This window comes from Hyposmocoma kahamanoa, unplaced genomic scaffold (assembly GCF_003589595.1).
Source record: "Hyposmocoma kahamanoa isolate Upper Pololo Valley unplaced genomic scaffold, ASM358959v1 102, whole genome shotgun sequence".
Taxonomy (NCBI): Eukaryota; Metazoa; Arthropoda; class Insecta; order Lepidoptera; family Cosmopterigidae; genus Hyposmocoma; species Hyposmocoma kahamanoa.
Window position 1 is genome coordinate 17,549,045 of NW_020653337.1, and position 19,602 is coordinate 17,568,646.

At 35.8% G+C, this 19,602-nt stretch overlaps 1 protein-coding gene across 8 annotated transcripts in view; it reads left to right on the plus strand.

Moving 5' to 3' along the window:
* The window catches only part of LOC113234980 (neural-cadherin), a 536,163-nt gene that overhangs the window by 411,733 nt on the left and 104,828 nt on the right, over nt 1-19,602 (plus strand). For all 8 annotated transcript variants that reach the window (XM_026470517.1, XM_026470500.1, XM_026470524.1 and 5 more), the window contains one exon: nt 1,817-1,960. In XM_026470517.1, the coding sequence (XP_026326302.1) occupies nt 1,817-1,960 (144 nt within the window). The remainder of the gene's footprint in view (nt 1-1,816; nt 1,961-19,602) is intronic.

The following is a 19,602-nucleotide window of genomic DNA, read 5'->3' on the forward strand; positions in this document are numbered from 1 at the left end:
TGGAATTCAATCAATAATGTTAAAGTATTTTTTTATAATGCGAAGTGTGGGACGAACAAGTCGTGCGCCTGGTGGTAAGCTGTCGCCTTTCCATGACAGTTGCAGTGCCACTTAGAGCTTTAAATTGCAAAGATCTTAGGTGCACTGCCACTGCGCCCGTTACCCAGAGACATAAGTTGACAAGTCCCTTGTGCCTGTAATTTTACCAGCACCCTTACCCTTCCAAATCGCAACAGAGTATTTTTTTTTAATTTTATTAAGGAATAACAACAGCCAACTTAAACACATCTTACAACGAACAATATTTGTCCTAAATAACTTACGCCAATAGTTATCCACAAACGAAATAAATTTTGAAGCCTTATAAACGAACAGAACAAAACAAAATTAGTAGTGAGCTTAGAGAATTTTTAAATTTAATTCTAATTAAATTAAAGTCTACAATAACTTATTTGTCGTGATGATACACAATTATATTAATAACATATAAGATATAACTAACGATATGTTATATAATATATAATCGATAACATGTATTTATATAATTATATACAATTAAATATAAAAAAACAAAACTTTTAATTAGTTTAAATTAGTTATTAAGAGAGATAGGTAAGGTGGCAGTACTTCCCTGGACGAACAAGGAGCTCTGCTGCTACTAAAAGCTAAAAGTACTAACTATTGTTTGGTGTAAAGTCGTTATCGGTGTTCCTCTACGTAGATCATTCTCCGAGGTCTTTTTTTAATGACAAATGTAAAGGTACGTGTTGCTATACCAAAAATTTTATAAGGCGAAAACATTAAAGAAACATGCATCTTGTAGGCATGCAGGGTGGAGGTTACTAGGGCTATGATTGTTTCAACAGTAGGTTCCTTCACGTTTGGATTCCACTTTCCTTTTTACATCAGATGGAGTGGAGTCATCTGCCTGTCAGGTATTAAAAAAAAAACATCTGCGGGGAAAATTTCTAGAAAATTTTAGGTATAAAACTTAGCTATAGATAAATAAATCAGTAATCAGCCTTAGGAGTGTAAGGATTTATAACGGAGCTATTATAGAATCCACATGTCAGTTTAGTATAGTGTCAAGGTAGAGGCTTAGTATCTATTGTTTTGTCAAGAAACCCTTCTCTCGGTGAAATTAAAAAATAAAACAATTATCTGGGTCTGTTTGTCGCTTTTCTTTTGCAATTTCCATTAAATTGCTTTGCGTTTGCCGCTAGACCGGGTTTAGTTGAGCGTGATCATGTTAAATTGCTAAAAAAATTGGTTCACTCTCGAAAAATCCTTTTTATTTATTCGGTCAGATAACTAAGACATGATTTTCAATCTTAGCTATTAATACAATGAACGGCGTTATTTATAGGACGAAAGACCTTTTGTTTAAATGTCACACTATTGAAAAGGTCAATTTCTTTTTATGACACCAAGAGACGAGGCCTGTGACCAGTCCATAACAGTTGCAGTATCACTCAGAGCATTAAATCGCAAATTTCTGAGGGCCACTGCCACTGCGCCCGTCACCCTGAGATGTAAGTTGCCAAGTTTTGTGTACCTGTAATTTCACCAACACCCTTACCCTTCAAAACTGTAACGCAGTATGCTCACATTACGACTTGGACGGCCTCTTCTACAAGAATCTCAACTGCTACTAAATGTGACTTGTTACAATAGTAGCACATACAATACTTAACACTTTATCATTAATTTCATGTTTTTGTGAGACTTTTCTTATGGGATATTCTTGTACGTAATTAATAAATATTGAATTATGTATAACGAAGAGTGACAATTATAGCCAAATCTCTTGTTTCAGTTACCAAATTCATTCGCATCGGCATCGCAGACAAGAATGACAATCCACCATACTTCGACAAAGAACTGTACGAGGCGGAGGTCGACGAGAATGAAGACATTCAACACACTGTACTCACCGTCACCGCCAAAGATCACGATGAATGTAAGTCACTTTTCATTTAAATAGTATGTCAAGTGAAAACGGTTACCCGGTGGAAACGCTCTATCGAGTGAAACGTTAGTTTCAAGCCGAAAGGAAAAATAGGAACAGATAAAATAGCGAACATATTAAACAAACAACTTTTAGTTTTTAAGCTATTTTTTAATAGCCTCGAATCATGTTCCAATATTGACTTTGTCGGTACAAGTAAGTCATTAATGAATTAAGAAAAGTACTTTTAAACAATTAACGACATTGTTTCTGAAAAGCGTGAACATAAAATGCACAATCTTTTTCACTTGCCACATGCCAACTAACATAGTATTATCTCAAAATTGCTTTACGTTATATTATATTACCTATTTAATGTCAAAGCGACGGTGTTGTCCTGTCACTTTGAACTTAAATCATACGATTTCGTATACACGAATGACACAGAAACGAAATTTTGGAGATTAGTATGTCACTTGTTGTACGTAGTTTTAGAATAAAAACGATCGGTTGATTTCGGCGTCGTCTTTCACACTGCTACCTGTGTGACGTTGTACGGTTACAGTTTTGGGAAGGAAATTTCTACAAATCCGAAGGTGGTCAATTATAGTAGATAGTCGTTTTGTAATATTTGAGGCCAATGTGTAATATTTACGGCCTAATATTTGTCCTTGTGTTTTATAGGTAAAAAATGTTCAAATGTCATGCAAATTTTTCGTGTTAAATTGTGAAATGATGACGAGTGTCAATTCATTTTCGACTTACCGCCGTTAATTTAAGAGCCTGTCTTTTGAAAATATAATAAGCTATCTCGGGCACTACTTAGAAATGTTTTAACAGCATTAATCTTGACGGCACCTAAAATTTAATTAAATTAAAGTGACTCATTTGACTTGCATGATACGTGATCGTGTCACACGACTATTATGAAATTTAATTTATGAATTCGGTGAAATTAAGTTGATACTGTTTCAAAAGGCTTAATAAAAGTGTTGGCTTTTAATGTTACTCAACAGCATGTGGAACTTTGTTAGTACTTAGTAGATAGAACTCGATCGGTGCCTTATAAAGTAAGTTTTTTTTATCATATGAAATAGGTTAATTTGCCTCGAGGGTTTGCTTAGGGATAAGACACTTTGGTAAATAGTCTTGGGCTATGTCTTTAAAGACTGGCGAAAGTTGTAAGTTAACGTTCACATCCATTAAAAATCTTCCTTATTATGTAAATGTATATATACGTAACGTAAAGTAGCTTATTGCTTAAAAAATATATATATTCCAATTGACTTCGCCGTAGCCAAATTAAATTCACAAAGAATAACTAGCCCGACTAAGTACCTACTAAATATAGGAATTCATTCTGTATTCCAACGTATTTATAATAACAAATGTTTACTATGCATAGAATGCAAAGAAAAAATATACTTAATTTATGTACTTATTTATTTTCCTATCGTTACTGTTTTTTTTTTTTGGGCGCGTCTATTGAATTAGTCAGTTAAGCTATTCCGGGTTTTATTTCAACACGTGTAAGTTCTATTTAATTGAAAAGTTATGAGGCGTAATTTCTTGTACTATCATCATTTATTAGGTAGAGCGTAGTTGCGACTCTTAGACATAAATTACGTCTTGTGTCACAATAGCAAACTTAGAACGATGATTCTGAGAAGAAATTGAGATGAAAGTTATTACGGTCGTTCCTCTTGAGCTAGGTTGTGCGTATTTATTACACCAATAATAGATATTAAGGGCTTTAGAAGTTGAAACATACAAGCTTATGGAAGCGGTCACGTGAGCAAAAGTGGCAAAACGGAGTTTTTTTCCACTAGCAAACATGTGTTTGTTTCTTTCTACATATATTACACTTGCAAGTGATAACAAGGCCATTTACTGCAGCTGTTATTTTATTCATTTCGACCACGGAGCTGTTCCAGGGCCTAATCTACATCGGGCTATCTTTTTGCAAAGGTCCATGCGGTTTTTGCCACTAGCTAAATTTAAACTCTTTTAATCTTTTTTTTTAATTTTAGTAGCAGTAGAGCTCCTTCTGATAGAGTTTGTCGAGGCAAGTACTGCCACCTTTCCTATTTCTGCCGCCAAGCAGTAATGTGAACTTTTGAAGCGTCTTAGCGTTTTATGAGCGACTTTGAAGGACTAAAGGTGCTGGTAAAATTACAAGGACATGGGACTTGTCAAGTTATATCTCAGGGTGACTGGCGCAGTGGCAGTGCCCCTCAGATCTTTGCGATTTAAACCTCTGAGTGGCACTATAACAGGCGTGTAGCTTACCATCAAGCGCGCGACTTGTTCGTCCCGTCACTTCATATGATAATAAAAAAATACAACATTTCTCTTTTAAAATGTTACTTATATTGTCTGTGGTTATTGTAACGCCGATTTTAAGAATAGGCGGGAAAGTTTTAAGTTTATAATAATGAAAAACGCTCAGAACTGATGAATTGCAAAAGGCGACACATTTCATCACGATAAGGCCAAACCATATACATGTTTAAAAACTATTATAGTTAACTTGGGATGCGTAACCTCGTCCACAGTATTCGCCCCTTCAGATTATCATTTGTTTCGATTTTTATAAAATTGATTGAAGGGACACGACTTTGATAACAAAGAAACCATTAAACGACATTAAAATACAGCCTTGTATTTTGTAAGTAAAGACAAGGAAATTTTGTAAAAGGGGACTTCTAAAACTACCCGAAAGATGGCAAAAGATTGTAGATCAACATGGCAAGTTCGAAATTTATTTTATTAAACGTTTTTCATTTATACTTTAAAGACTCTTTTGCCAACTCTATGTGATGTGTCGTTTATATGTATTTTTTTTATAATACAGGATCATAATAACGGGATGAACAAGTCGTGCGCCTGGTGGTAAGCGACACGCTTATCCATGACAGTTGTAGTGCCACTGGAGGTTTTACTCGCAGATCTTAAGGACACCGCTACTGTGCCCATCACCCTGAGACATAAGTCAACAAGTCCCATGTGCACGTAATTTCACCAAAATTGTATACTGCCGCGATTAGCCTGATCTCTTCCAGCCAACTCAAGGCAGTAAGAGGTTATAAGCGGGCAACAGCGTGCAACAGAGAATGAGAGAGAAATGTAATAAACTACGTAAATAAAAATTACCGTTACTTACATACATACTGTGGGCCCCTTCGACGACCCATACTTGAATGAGGATTATATAGGACTGTAGAGAAAATGCCTGGTTGAGAATTCTTCCTGAGCTTCTTGGACTTGCTCGGATCGCGTTCAGATTTGGAATGCCGTCCTACTTTTTTTTTTTTTTTTTTTTTTTATGAATGACATTTTGCAGTTGGCCGCTGATGGCCTTTACTGCGCCACCGGAGAAAAAGGGCGAGCTGAAGGCTCATAACCCCTAAAAGCCGTCCTACTGCCAACGCTCCGTCTTTTATATTATTGTTGGCCTGCCGTACCGCTCGCACTCTTTTCAAGTGTGCGAGCGGGACGGCACCAATATAGGAGCGGGACGGGAGAACTATAAAGATTCCAATCAAGACCCGCCCACCTCTCATTTATTTACCAAAATTGTACTTAACAAGAACTTAACATAACTAATATGTACAACAATAACAAATCACAATCTTATAAATAACTCAATAAATCACTTGGGCGCGAAAACTTTTTCGTCCTGAACACATACATAAATTGTAGTGTAAAGCTCTATTTTTAATCGACTTAAAAAAAAGAAGGTGGTTCTCTCTTCGACTGGATGACTATTTTTTCTGTATGTATGTCACGCGATAACTCTGGCATTTGTGAACCGATTTTGATAATTATTTTTTTGTTGAAAAGAGGGTACCTCAGTAATAGTACCGTTTCAATTTGAATAAAATATCTACTACCTGTGGCAAACGCCTCCTACCGTTTGCCTCTACGTGTGGCAAACGGTAACCTATTACAAAGTCGAAAATTTTTTGTCCGAAATAACGTTTGTTCGAATTTTCACTACACCGAATTATAACGAAACAGTTGTTCTTTCAGGATATGTTGAATGTTCATCGCAAAGACACGTTTAGGTTCGGATAGGTTAGGCTAAGTTAGGTTTAAAAGAAAAAACTTTAAACTTACTTACTTACTTTTTTTAAATTACTTTCGAGGTTATGAAATTTAGACCAAACGTTATTTCTGGAAAATGTCATTTCGAACTACTGATAGGTAACCGTGGCAAACTAGGAGAAGAATGACTTTTCAGGTCGATTTTTTAGTACTCTTTACTGAGTTATTCAGTTCATATTCGTGAAACATGGGTTTACAGTAACACGGATATTCTTAGAAAATACAAAGACAAATAAATGATAATGGGCAGGTTACAACAGACGGTCATAATTAACCGCGTAGCATTTCCATGTAACTGTGGGAAGATAGGGTTGGTGAACTTAAAAACAATGGGTAGATGAGACAGAAATACTACACGAAAGTAATATTTATATTATAGCAACGTAAATAAAATGTTAGGAATGTATAAAAATGTATATGTATAATATGCCAATATAAACTACTGACATGGAAAAAATGGAACTGGTAGAAGTAAAAAAAACCCTTAGTTATTTGATATTTTTAGTTGAGGATAACAACTTTTGCTGTATAGGTAAACGTGGGTATAAAACGAAGAGAGGCCCTTGCATAATAAAACGGGATTTTATAACCTTGTCTAGTGGCTTAATTTATAAAACAAATAAAAACACCCGACCCGCGGCTGGAGACACGCGCGGCCGTGGCCGCTACAAATTACCATTAAATTAATTTTATTTTACACATAACCCCTTTATTTATTTAGGATACGAAAGATACTGAACCCTTTTGTTTTACCTTACAAACCAAAACGATACACGTAGGTCACCAAGTGTTTTTTGCGTGTCTGGGTTTCTGTATTCACTCTTTATTTATTTTGTTCACTACTAAAATTAAGTTTACCTCTGTTTGGATAGATTTTGCGATTGAAGCACAATTGTATGGAACGCATACACTTGGAAATACTAAACGGTGTATGATACACTTACTGCGACGTCCAACCGAATCACCTTACGCAAAAAAGAAAAAAATTCAATCTTCCTTTTCCGTTTGATGAATTTTATTTATTCTCAGAAAGCATTGTGGAAATAAATCATTCTCTTTTTTCTTGAATCGCTATTCAAAAGCTTTATACCATAAACCATTGTTCGGTTGCTTCCGGTGTACAAAGTCATCGCTTTTTATTTTTTATTTTGTTCATAATCAGTAAAACCAATTGAAACGTTATTTCGAAATTTGCGTTGGTTCCTCGAACAGTGATTGTGTGTTTTAAACAATCATATTATGAGAACTCAATTAAATATGTAGATTTCCTTTTTATATTTATACTGTTGCAAAGAAATGTTGCTCACAGAATGGCAATGTTCCTTTTTAAGTCCATGTAGTATAATTATTATTCATGTCTACACACCTAATGTATACACTGCCTCTTTTTCATGTTATTCAAATTACAAGCTTAACTTGAAGACGCAAAAGTCATTTTTCCGTAGAATTTATAGCTTGTATACATTTTGCTTTGATTCAGTATCGCCTGCAATAAAATGTATATAGATAGCGTAACTAAAATTTTATTCAAACGTAAAACAATTACTCACTTTTTTCTTTATAAGCAATAAACGTACGAATAATAGGCAAATGTTTAACCCGTTCAGGGGCGTACTTAAAAGGTACTTAAAAAGTACCGCATACAAAAATATGACTGATATGATATGGTTCTATAAAATATTCTATGTAAATAATTGAATTTTGTCAGTGCGTTGTTGATACGTTAACGTGATATGTACGTTCAATTTCGGGTCAATTTGAAAAATGTTAATAATAATTTAATTTAATACAAACGGATTCGAAGATCATTGGATTATAATATCGCTACTTATGTACATTTGGTACTGAAATTTATGTAGGTAGCGATATATTTGATACTCAAATGTATACAAATCTGAAACTCGAATTCCGGTAACTTAACTGACACCCGATAATATTAATGGTTAAAGTCTGTACTACTGGGATGTGCCGTCCTTGTTCAGCGAAACGATTATCAGTGTGTAGCTTGAATGGCCTATATGGTTGTGACATCACAAAAAGTGTTGCTATTCCTTTTTAACCCCTGAAGTTCTTAATAATAATTATGTGCCAGGCAGCAACACCAATTACCTGGTCTCAAAAAAGGGAGTTCTATACGCCTATGGTATTAGAGTTTTTTTTGTTTTTTTTTATAATACTAAGTGACGGAACGAACAACTCGCGTGCTTGTTGGTAAGCGACTTACCTGTTGGTAAGCGACTTACCATAACAGTTGCAGCGCCACTCAGAGCTCTAATCACAAATATCCGAGGGGCACTGCCACTGCGCCCGACACGCTGAGACATAAGTTTACGAGTCGCATGTGCCTGTAATTTCACCAGCACCCTTGCCCTTCGAAACCGGACCGCAGTAATCCACATTACTGCTTAGCGGCAGAAATAGGAAAGGTGGCAGTACTTTCCTGGAAGATCTCTTTCACAAGGAGCTCTACTAACTAGAGTAATTGAATAAATACTACTCGAAAACACCCAGATCAGGACCAATTTAGAAAAGTTAATTTCCTAAATTCGTCCAATTGGGAATTAAACCCGGGAACTCCTCATCAAGCGCCCACAGTGTATACCGTTAAGTCATCGATGGCGTCAAAATGAATGCCTGTGCCTGAAACAAATTTTCGACCTTCATAATTTGACCTATCATTCGGTAGGCTGGATGACATCTTAAAATCGATTGATACTCCACAGTGTTTGGAGACCCGCTTATTTAACCAACGTGTCTTGCCCACTGTGACTTACGATGCCGAGACGTGGCCACTCACACAGAAGGCTGTGTATAGAATGAGAGTCGCACAAAGAGCGATGGAGCGAGCTATGCTCGGCATCAAACTCATAGATCGAGTTCCGAATTCCGAAATCCATAGACGAACTAAAGTCCAGGACATAGGAGATCGGATAACGTGTTTAAAATGGAGTTGGGCGGGACATGTTGCGAGACGTGGAGAACACAGGTGGAGTAAGACGATAACCGAATGGTGGCCAAGAAATGGATATAGAAACGTGAGACGGCCTGTAGCGAGACGGTTGGACGACATTGTCAAAGTTGCGGGCAGTAGATGTGTGAGGTTAGCACAGGATCGTGGTGGATGGCATAAACTACGGGAGACCTATACCCAGCAACGGGTGAAGTGGGACTGTGGATGTTGATTTTGATTTACCTGTTTTTTTAACGGTTTTACTACAAAATACTGTGTTACAAGTGTAAAATATGCTTAGTTAATACATTGCAAGTACTGAGGGAGTGGGTGTAAATAAAACCGACTGTTATGTCAATGACCAATTTGAAGGATTACAAAGAAGGGTCGTATAATCGGCTTGTCGGCTTTAAATATATCAGGAAAGGATTAGCTGAACAACATTATTAGACCTTTTAAAGATTACGTCACTAGTCATAGATTTATGTATGCAAACATATAGTTCGTACTTGTAGTATCATCCTTGTACCCTTATCCTGTTAGGAGTCGACGCAGTACATTTTCTTCCACCATTCATCTCTATCAGCTGTCATCTAGTTACTCACTTTCTTCATACACATATTATGTTTTACACAATCCATCTATCTTTTCTTTAGCTTTCCTCTTGACTTGTAAGCATAGATAAAATTTCGAGAAAGGTTCAGTGTCCGACATATTCGAAAATAAAAACAAGATATATATGTCGGAATAGGACGTAAAAGGGCAAACGTTGAGGGAAACTGTCTCGTCACTAATTGTGTCAGGAATTATTTGATAATTGGTGTATACATTCCTCGTTATAAATTCGTTAAGCCCCGCGATGGTTAATAACGTCAGAATACTTAACTTTAGAGGCAATTGGTTTGTAAGTGCACTCTCACAAGTACTTAAAACTCCATTCGGTGTTAGTCGCTCTAAATAATAACTACAATCATTGATTTAGCGTTATATATTATAAGCAATAATATATATACAATAATAATTGATATAAATAATAATAATAATTAATATATATAAATAATAATAATTTTCTCATAGTTAAGAGAGTTAAGAAAAAAGTTAAAAACCAAAATAAAGATCTGCAACAAGCACGCAGAAAAATTCGTAAGGTCCGCTGGTTCGTTCCTTGTTGGCATGGTGTCAGTACGGTTTGCTAGAAGACGCTGGTTTGAGTCCGAATCGAATGGAAGGATTTTTTTCTAAGTGTTCGTTCTTTGTATTAATAATTATAACAAATTAAAAAAAAATTTCATGGTGGTGAAACATCCTGGCAATAAATAAATTTAATTATATCATAATTACTTTTACGAATCCTAATGATTTATCATTGAATTGTTGTCAGTCTCTGTATCTAAAGTAAGTTAATAGTTATGTTGTGGACCACATTTGTGTCATGGTACCCGTATGTCCGATTTTAAAGTTGTTGAAACATTGTGTTGGCGTGAACGCCAAATGAATGCGCATATTTTTTGTACGCAAAGTATGTATGTAAGTATGTTGTTTATCTACTAGTTTTGCAATGTGACGTAAGGTGACCACTAAATTGTTAAAAATATTTTCATGTTGAAATTCTTATTAAATAACTGAGACTAGACGTATTATTTATGTTACCTCCCAATTATAGTATTATTTTTTCCTTATATACAAATGCACCCCTTTATAGCCAGCCTTACTTATTCATATGTAACTCCACTTGGGGAGAGGACTTTCATCCACCGCATGTGAAGTTCATAAAACGATAAACGATTACTTAGCAACTTTCCCGTCACCCACGCTACTTTTTAAAATTTCCTCAAAATACACATTTTTTTATCTTATCCATTCATCCTTTTAAGATTCACGTCTCACTTATATAGTCCTTTTTCAAGGTTTCGCTTAAATATCCAACATTTCAATTCATACGTTGTATTTACTTGTAAGGAACAATAAAAATTCAAAGGCTCAGAAACATAATGTGTAGATTAATATACACAAATCTTTTAAACTTGGTATATATCAAATTCTTAGGTATTTTTTTATGATACCAAGTGACAGGACAAGCAAGCCGTATGCCTGGTGTTAAGCGACACGTCTGTCCATAGCAGTTGCCGTGCCACTTAGAGCTTTAAATCGCAAAGATCTGAGGAACTGCTACTGCGACAAAGCCTGTCACCCTGCGACATAAGTTGACAAACCCCATGTGCCTGTGATTTCAACATCACTCTTACCCTTCAAAACCGAAACACAGTAATAATGCTCACATTACTGCTTGGCGGCAGAAATAGTTAAGATGACAGTACTTCCCTGGACGAACTCTTTCATAAGGAGCTCTACTGCTAATAAAAATTGCCACCCAGTCTAGGCAGAGAAAACTAATCTGAAATTTACCCTCCTAGGTTTTAGCGATTGATATACATTGGAAAAGATATAATTTCGAGTTCTTAGGTTTTTCGCGATTGTTACACATAGGAAATGAAACTATTTTTCCGGATTTAAATCGCGTATATTCGTTTTTTCAAACAAACCGACGTTTCGGGCCCTATACAGGTCCCATGGTCACGGTTGACTGAGGTGGTACAGTCGTCAACCAGTTATGTCTAATATTGATGCAAACCACCCTATTTTTTTCACTATAGTTACAATAGTTATTAATTAAATACCTTATTTTTAATTTTACAATGAAAACGTTCCAATTTACGCTACATTAAGTTTTACAAATTATTTTATTGAATGAATTTTTTTTAAGTTCAATTTATTATTAATTAATAATAGAAATTGGAATAAACTAAAACATATTAATTAGTACTGCAGTCTTATATGTCTGTTTGGGATTTTTCATAAGAGGAAATACAGGATCCCAAACTGGTGGTACTGAGAAACCATCTTCCCTGTTGAAATTAGTATGTTTTTTAATTTCAATGGCCCCTCGCAGCATCCTGGGTAGATAACGGACTTCTTTTGCAAGGACCTGGGGTTAGTCAAACTTCATTGAATGTGTAGGTTGACATCCATGACATGCTCGCAGACTTCGTATCTGAAATCGATTTTCAAACAACTTTACGTTTCAGTCTTTACCAAATACCTGCTATCAAATTTCAAGATCTTTTTCTGGTACCGTTTTCATTTAATAAGTGAACCTTTTTCACATTTTTTGGTATACATACGTAGCTCCGTTGTATATTTTCGTCTAACTAAATAAAGATTCAATGCTAGAATAGCGAGATCAATGTCGAACGCGATGCGTATTGGTGCGAAAATGTCACACTTTGTCGTGGGAATTGAATTTGGCACATATATTTACATTCGGATAAAAATTTCGCCTTTGAAGAGAGACGTTCAGCGTCCGCCCACATATGAAGTCATACTTACATACTATAGAGCTTTACGTTTGATCGATGACTTCGCACAGTTGCTACGATACATTATATGCGAAAATTCTGCCACCGTGCCAGCTCTCTCCTTTACTTACCGGAAATTTCCTTTACCCCGCTCGAGCCTTATTACCTAACCTTTCCGTTCCTTCCGTAATGTCGTTACAGTCGCTAATTCTCTCGAACTCGGTAATATCATTAACTTAAATACTTGAAATTGCCTCCTTGACTCCTCCAATAAGTCATCAGGTAACACCCGGTCCCTTGACGGCTATACTATTTTGGCTCAAGAACCATTTTCGAACGAGAGAATTGAAAGTATAATAAAAGTTTCTCTACTACATCGTAAATCTTTTGGAGTCGTTTATGTCTAGTCGTTTGTTTTCGACAGTGCTGCTCAATAATGAAATGGATTGGATTATAGTGATACAGGTATTCGTGATTTGAGTTACATTGCTTGCAGAATTTAAAAATGTACCTATGCTGACATTCTTGACGGTAATGGTTTTTGTTTCCGATATGAATTGAATACCTAAATATATGTACGTCTAGAATAACAAATAATACGCAAGATTACAGAATACACTTACTGAAAGAATTGTCCACATATAACTGAAAATCAAATGTTTCTTCTAAAAAAACTCCGCTGTGTTTACTCTATGGAAGGTATGTTCTATAGTAATCAGGTTTTAGCTTTTGAATTTTTATTCGTAATTCGTAATCGTATAATTTTGAATTTATTGAAATATTATCAATGTATACATTGATTATATATAATGTAGTGACTTTTAGAGCGATTACACACGGCGACTTTGAACGCGATGCAGTCGCTAATCGTCTTTACATACACGCGCGATTTTAAGCAGCGATGCAAGCGCGCTACAGCATTGATACAAATGCGCTATTGCGTCGGTAACACTGTAATTTGTAGGCGATTGCATCGATGCAATCGCACGTTTGTATCGATCCAGTCGCCGTGTGTAACCACTCTTATGATTTCATATATAAATATCTCCGGTTTGTAGATAAAAAAGCAGTGAAAATTATTTTAACTAATACAAAGATTAAACAAACACAAAGAAATATTCCTTCGATCTGATTGGACTGGAAACCGCTCCTGTTGCGTTACAGCTAAAGTAAATATAGCAACGAAAGTATTTTAATTTCACCTTAGTCTCATTACTTGCAGGAATAATCCTAGATAGTCTCGTTTTCAGAGTCTTGAGAGCACTTTTACTCTACTGTTCAACGGCTTTTGGCAAAAACGAAAAGTCCAAGAAAAAACCTTTTCTTTCCCTTTGAACTGCGTTTCTACAAAATCTCAAGATATGAATTTCACTTTGAGCTACCGGGATTTTAGTTTAATAGGTCGACTGTGAAAGTCTTGTGTACCGGGGTAACTTTAGAAGCGAAAGAAGTGTATTATATTTCAATATCTACCGTCAAGGTTTGGTTCTGAGTAGCTTACCTCCAAACCTTTTAAGGTTTAGCGATAAATACAATAAGCAGAGAAGTCTGACCGTCCTTAAGTAAAACTTTAGAGGTTAAGCAAGACTTTTAGGCCAATTTAACCAATCAGGAGACAGTATAGCGTTTGAGTAGCGTCCTAATTGATATTTTAATCATCATTTTAATCTCATTATAGTTCTGTGTTCAGAACTTTAATGATATTTTTCAGCTTAGTGGCGAGTACAATAGACAATAGAATTTTGATTCATAACTAAAAAAGAGCGCTTTTATGATATGGTTTATGAAATTATAATTGACAGATTAAACAGGAGTAGAAAAAAACATATAAATATTGCTGAGTTGTTTCTAGACACCACGGAGTTATGATTGTATTGATATAGCACGTTCTGTAAGCGGAGGAGAGTAGGCAAACTCCGTATGCTTGCATCTGGTGTTTGTGATCTGTCTTCGCCCCAAGCGGCATGCGACTTTCGTTTGCTATTAAAATCTGCTAGGCGTCGTCCACAGATGCCTCAGAGCCTATCCAATCTCGCTCGTAAACTGCCTCCTTTTCTTTTTCACTGAGAAAATTAAACCTAACTTGCAAGCGCTCAAGTGAAACTTAACTGCGCGGCTGATGCAGCAAATTCGTCCCACTTTCATTCATCTGTAGTATTCATGACAAATTAGAACCGTCCGCTGTGACAAATAAGATACAATTTATTTTGTTATTATTTTCGTACAAATTCAAGTAAGCAGTAGAGCTCCTTGTGAAAGAGTTCGTCCAGGGACGTACTACCACCTTACCTATCTCTGCTGCTAAGCAGTAATATGAGCATTCCTCGATCTGGTTTTGAAGGGTAAAGGTGCTGGTGATATTACAGGCACAGGGGTCTTGTCAAATGTCTAGGGTGAGGGGCGCGGTGGCAGTGCCCCTCAGATCTTTGGGATTTAAATCTCTGAGTGACATGTCGTTTACCACCAGGTGCACGACTTGTTCGTCCCGTCACTTGATACCATAAAAGAAAAATAGATCTACAAAGTTGATGTAAGTTAAACGAAAGTGCAGTCCCACTCAACCGCTCTAAATCTTTGTAGTAATTAATCACTTGCGCTATTTTAGCAATGCGACTATCTGTGGACTTGCCAAACTATTTAATTGCTCTCAACTAAGTTCCACGACATACTAAACTAGTAACTTCGTCGAGTGGTAGGGAATGAATGATTCATTTTAACTAAAGTGCAATTATTAGATAACTTGTTTTGTCAATATATTATGCTCGGGTAGGCCATTAGGGTTATTGCAATAATCAAATCTTTAGCGCGTAGGACCAGTAACTGTCGCATAATCATTATGTAATTTGAGATCACTGTCCGTTGCCTCACTTACCAGGATATTACATATTAATTTGTGTGTGTATATGTATATATATATATATATATATATACATATATACAAATGCGCACTTATACTTATATAAAGTATAAGTGCGCATTTGAGCTCCATTTCACCTCCATTTCACCTGATGGAAAGTGACGATGAGGTCGATGATGGAGCATGGACACCTAATAATGCCTATTCACGCTCGCCTTGAAAAGACCCAAGTTATAACGTTCACTTTTCTACTCCTTTTCACTGATTCTGCGAAACGCATTTTCATTTTTAGGCAGTTGTTCATGGATTTCTTTAATTAAATTTAATGGAACTTTATATTAGAATATCATTTAGACCTCTGATGTACCATAATCCAGTATAATACTAATTATACAGGATTTTATTTTTACGGGACTAAGTGACGTGACCAGCAAGCGACACTTTTGTCCTTAATAGTTGTAATGCCACTCAGATCTTTAAACAAGTCAGACAGACAAGCCCATGTGTCTGGTAAAATAAAAAGTAAAAAATAAAAAGTACTTTATACGTGCGAATAACATACGTAATATTATTATGTAATACGTGTAAAAAACGAAAAAAGTGTTTGATAGTAATTAATTTAAAATTTAATACATTTAACTACCTAACACCGAGTTCTCGTGGGGCGACTACGAATTGGAAACCGGTGGTGCGCTCGCTCCATGTGCATTGATAACCTTATCAACGTCGGTACTGAACCGTTCAACTTCAAAGAGACCTTTGTCTAGTAGTCTACGGGTTGAGATGATCAATAATTTACTTATAGTATTTATTTACAAAGGATGCGTATGAATGTTATTTTTATTTATAAATTTGTATTTCTAAAGCTCCAATGACTTGAGTGAACTTTCCATTCATACGACTGTCTATTGCATAAGCCAGTGTTCACACCATTTAACACAAAACCTACTGGCTGAAGTCATATATATATTATACCTTCTTATTTTTATTGGAATTGAATTATTTTTCCTGTGTAACACAATGATGTAAATAAATATTACATGCAGTTGGACAACCTAAAAGTCAAAGTGATGGGACGAACAAGTCGTGCAACTAGTGTTAAGTGACACGCCAGTCCATAACAGTTGCAATGCTACTCTATGTTTTAAATCACAAAGATCTGAGGGGTACTGCCACTGCGTCCGACACTCTGAGACATAAGTTGACAAGTCCCATGTGCCTGTATTTCACCAACACCTTCAAAGCTGGAATACAGTTATGCTGACATTACTGCTTGGCGGCAGAACTAGATAAGGTGGCAGTACTTCCCTGGAAGAACTCTTTCACAAGGAGCTCTACTGCTACTAAAAATCTCTACTGCTATTAATAATAAACACAGAGTGTAATGTTTGATGATTTGGCCTTATCGCTTAATTTGTGGTCGGGTTTGGCGTAAAGGCCTCCACTAACAAGTGGGATAACATCCTCTATTTGATTACCTACGCTTTGCATATCTAATCTGGACAAAGGCAAACCTATGCCTCAATTCCTGCTTATAATACTGATCCATATATCATACATACATATAATCATACATACAACATATCCACCTCGATGTCTAATAACCTTCTCTAGAAAAGAGTGTTTTGGCATAAGATTCCATGCTTGGCAGCCTTGAAAAAAATATAGAATTGCTAATTAGAAGGTTGTAAATGAGTAATAATAAAATGAAAATAAAAACTATCATTCAAACTAATATTATAAATAAAACTCTGTCTGTTTCGTTTTAACGCCTAAGCTGCTGAACAAAATTCAATGAATTTTGGCATTGAGATGAATGAAACCTAGAAGAAGGACATAGGCTATCTTTTGTCACAAAAATAAATCTTAAATGGGGTGAAATAGGGGATGAAAGTTTGTATGGAAAATCAATAATTTTTCAATTAAGCTACTCAAAGTACTTATCCTATTCAGACAAAGATGCGGGCACCAACTAGTTATAATATAAAGCTTAAAATGCGTTGTTACCCTTTGCATTTTGTACTAAAAACTCTAACGAAATTATTTTCTTGTTAGCATTGCCGCGATGCTAATTGCAATATACGGGTAAAGTGACACTATTTTTTAAATGCAGTTACAATATATGGTTCTGTATATTTAAATTATGAACGCAGTTTTTGAAATAGAAAATTTGACGGCAGAATATGTCATAGCCGGATAGTGTTGTAGCCGTTACATAATCCCGCTCAATGACATTTTGTTTCAATTTTTACTTCATATTCTATAGCTATTTGAACTTTGAAAAATGAATCGTAACCTAGAGCTACAGGGTTCGTTATATACATTTCAACTTTTATGATTTTCACTGTTTCACACATTAATTTAAAATCAGAACTTAATAATGTATCAACATATTTTACCTCAACGTTTCGGACGTGTTCCAGCGTCCATGGTCTCGAAGGGACTGCAGAGATCTTATAGGCGTGCGAGTTTTCTTAGCTACCCGCATTTGGTCTTCTTTACTTATTTATGCATCAAGGTTGTCACTAGACCGACACGCAACACTCACGATATCCGGCGACTTGTCGTGCGATACTTGATGTCGCTTACATTTGCTGATGACTAGGTCCCACTAGAATGAAAGCTTAAAACCGTCCTGTCGGTTGAAATTACGTTATTTTTTAATTTCAAGCTTCACGTACAATTCTACTATAGAAATGACGTTCTTTAGCAAGCATCTAGGGATTATGAAGCTCAATTCAATCTCTTCGAGACCATGGACGTTGCAATATATCCGAAACGTCGAGGTAAAATATGTTTATACACAATTATGTACCGATTTTAAAATCAAATAAAGAGTTCATTATAATTTTCATTGAAAGTGCTAACGGAGTGGTATATTACTGGCTTTTTAAATTTATTGCCACGATTGCACAAATGTTAAGGCGGGGACCACTGAAAAAGGAAAGAATATTTATACGGACAGTATAGACTATAGACTGGCGCGTAGTCCTTACTATGGTTCTCGTTACAAATGTGGCTGAATTTTGAAAACCATGACTCTTGCTGTGTTTGATTGGTTAGGCATAACATTTTTATTGCATTTGCTTTACCGTTGTGTTTGTTATTGTTGAAAAATAAAAAAATCCTTCTATTCTGTTTTTGAGTAATCGTTAACACATGTCTTCACGCAAATTTGTGTTGACGAACCAGTATTCGGGTTATGACATAGAGATAGATAGATAGATAAATGAACGTGCCAAAACCATAGAGAATACAGCCTATTATGGAGGTATATATTTATGGATTTGAAAGGGATGTTTGTATACAATTCTAAAGTCTAACTTTCGCGGTTAGTTTTACACAAAAGTTTTTCATTTTTTGAATTTTTCCATTCGACTGTTACAATTTTCCAAGCGTAGCTTACGTAGCTTGTTAAACATTTAGTTTTTAAAGCAGCTAATTACATAGCTTTAATATATTAGAACTTTTATACACAAATACATATAGCTTTTATACATACGACATATCCTAACGCGAAGCGCGTAGGCCTACGGCGTAGCAATTTCACTATAGAGCGTAGCGCTATTGTACGGAAATCCAGATATGTCAGCTATAGCGTGACTGTTTCAAAGACACTGAACAGTCCGGTGCTCAGTCATAGTCAGTATATTTCTGATTAATATTTTTCAAACATGAATAGCGGGTATCACTTTTCAAAGCCATAAAACTATTACAGAACAATGGACATGAAATATTGTCAGAGTTTAATTCTGTTCTGATCCACGAGTGTCTTCAAATGGTTGTCATAAATCAAGCGGCTGACCGGCTGCACTATTGGGTGTATGCGGGGTTCTAATTAATTTCACGAACTCGAGACATTAATAACGCGCTCCAAGGCCTCTTGCTGGTTTCATCTTAAACTCGATTATGTGCAGCTCGTCTCCGACAAACCGCGTCAACGCGACAACCAAATAAATTAAAACCCCCCCTAATAACCCCTGATAAATTGTTTCCTCTTCCGATCCACTTATATGAAATAGTCTCCCTTTAAAAGCTTTCGAAAACGAATAAAAATAATAAATTCTACGCTCGCCTTTTTGTTTTATTGATTGCGCTTCAAATGGAAATAATATTTTTTGTACCACCAATTGTTTTGTTGTAAATGACTTTCAATATGTTTTTATAAAGGGCCTTTATGCCTTTTTTTTACTTTTCAATATTTTTTCTCCTTTTGCCGTTTAGCTTGATAATTTGAACAATGCGTTAAAGGGAGATTTGTAGTACTTGAATTAATTAACCTACCCATTAGGATAATACGAGCCGGGTAGTATTCATGTGAAGCTTAAGCGGTGTTCTCTCTACAGTGGAAGATAACAGGTCCGGACTTTAGGGACCGATTTGA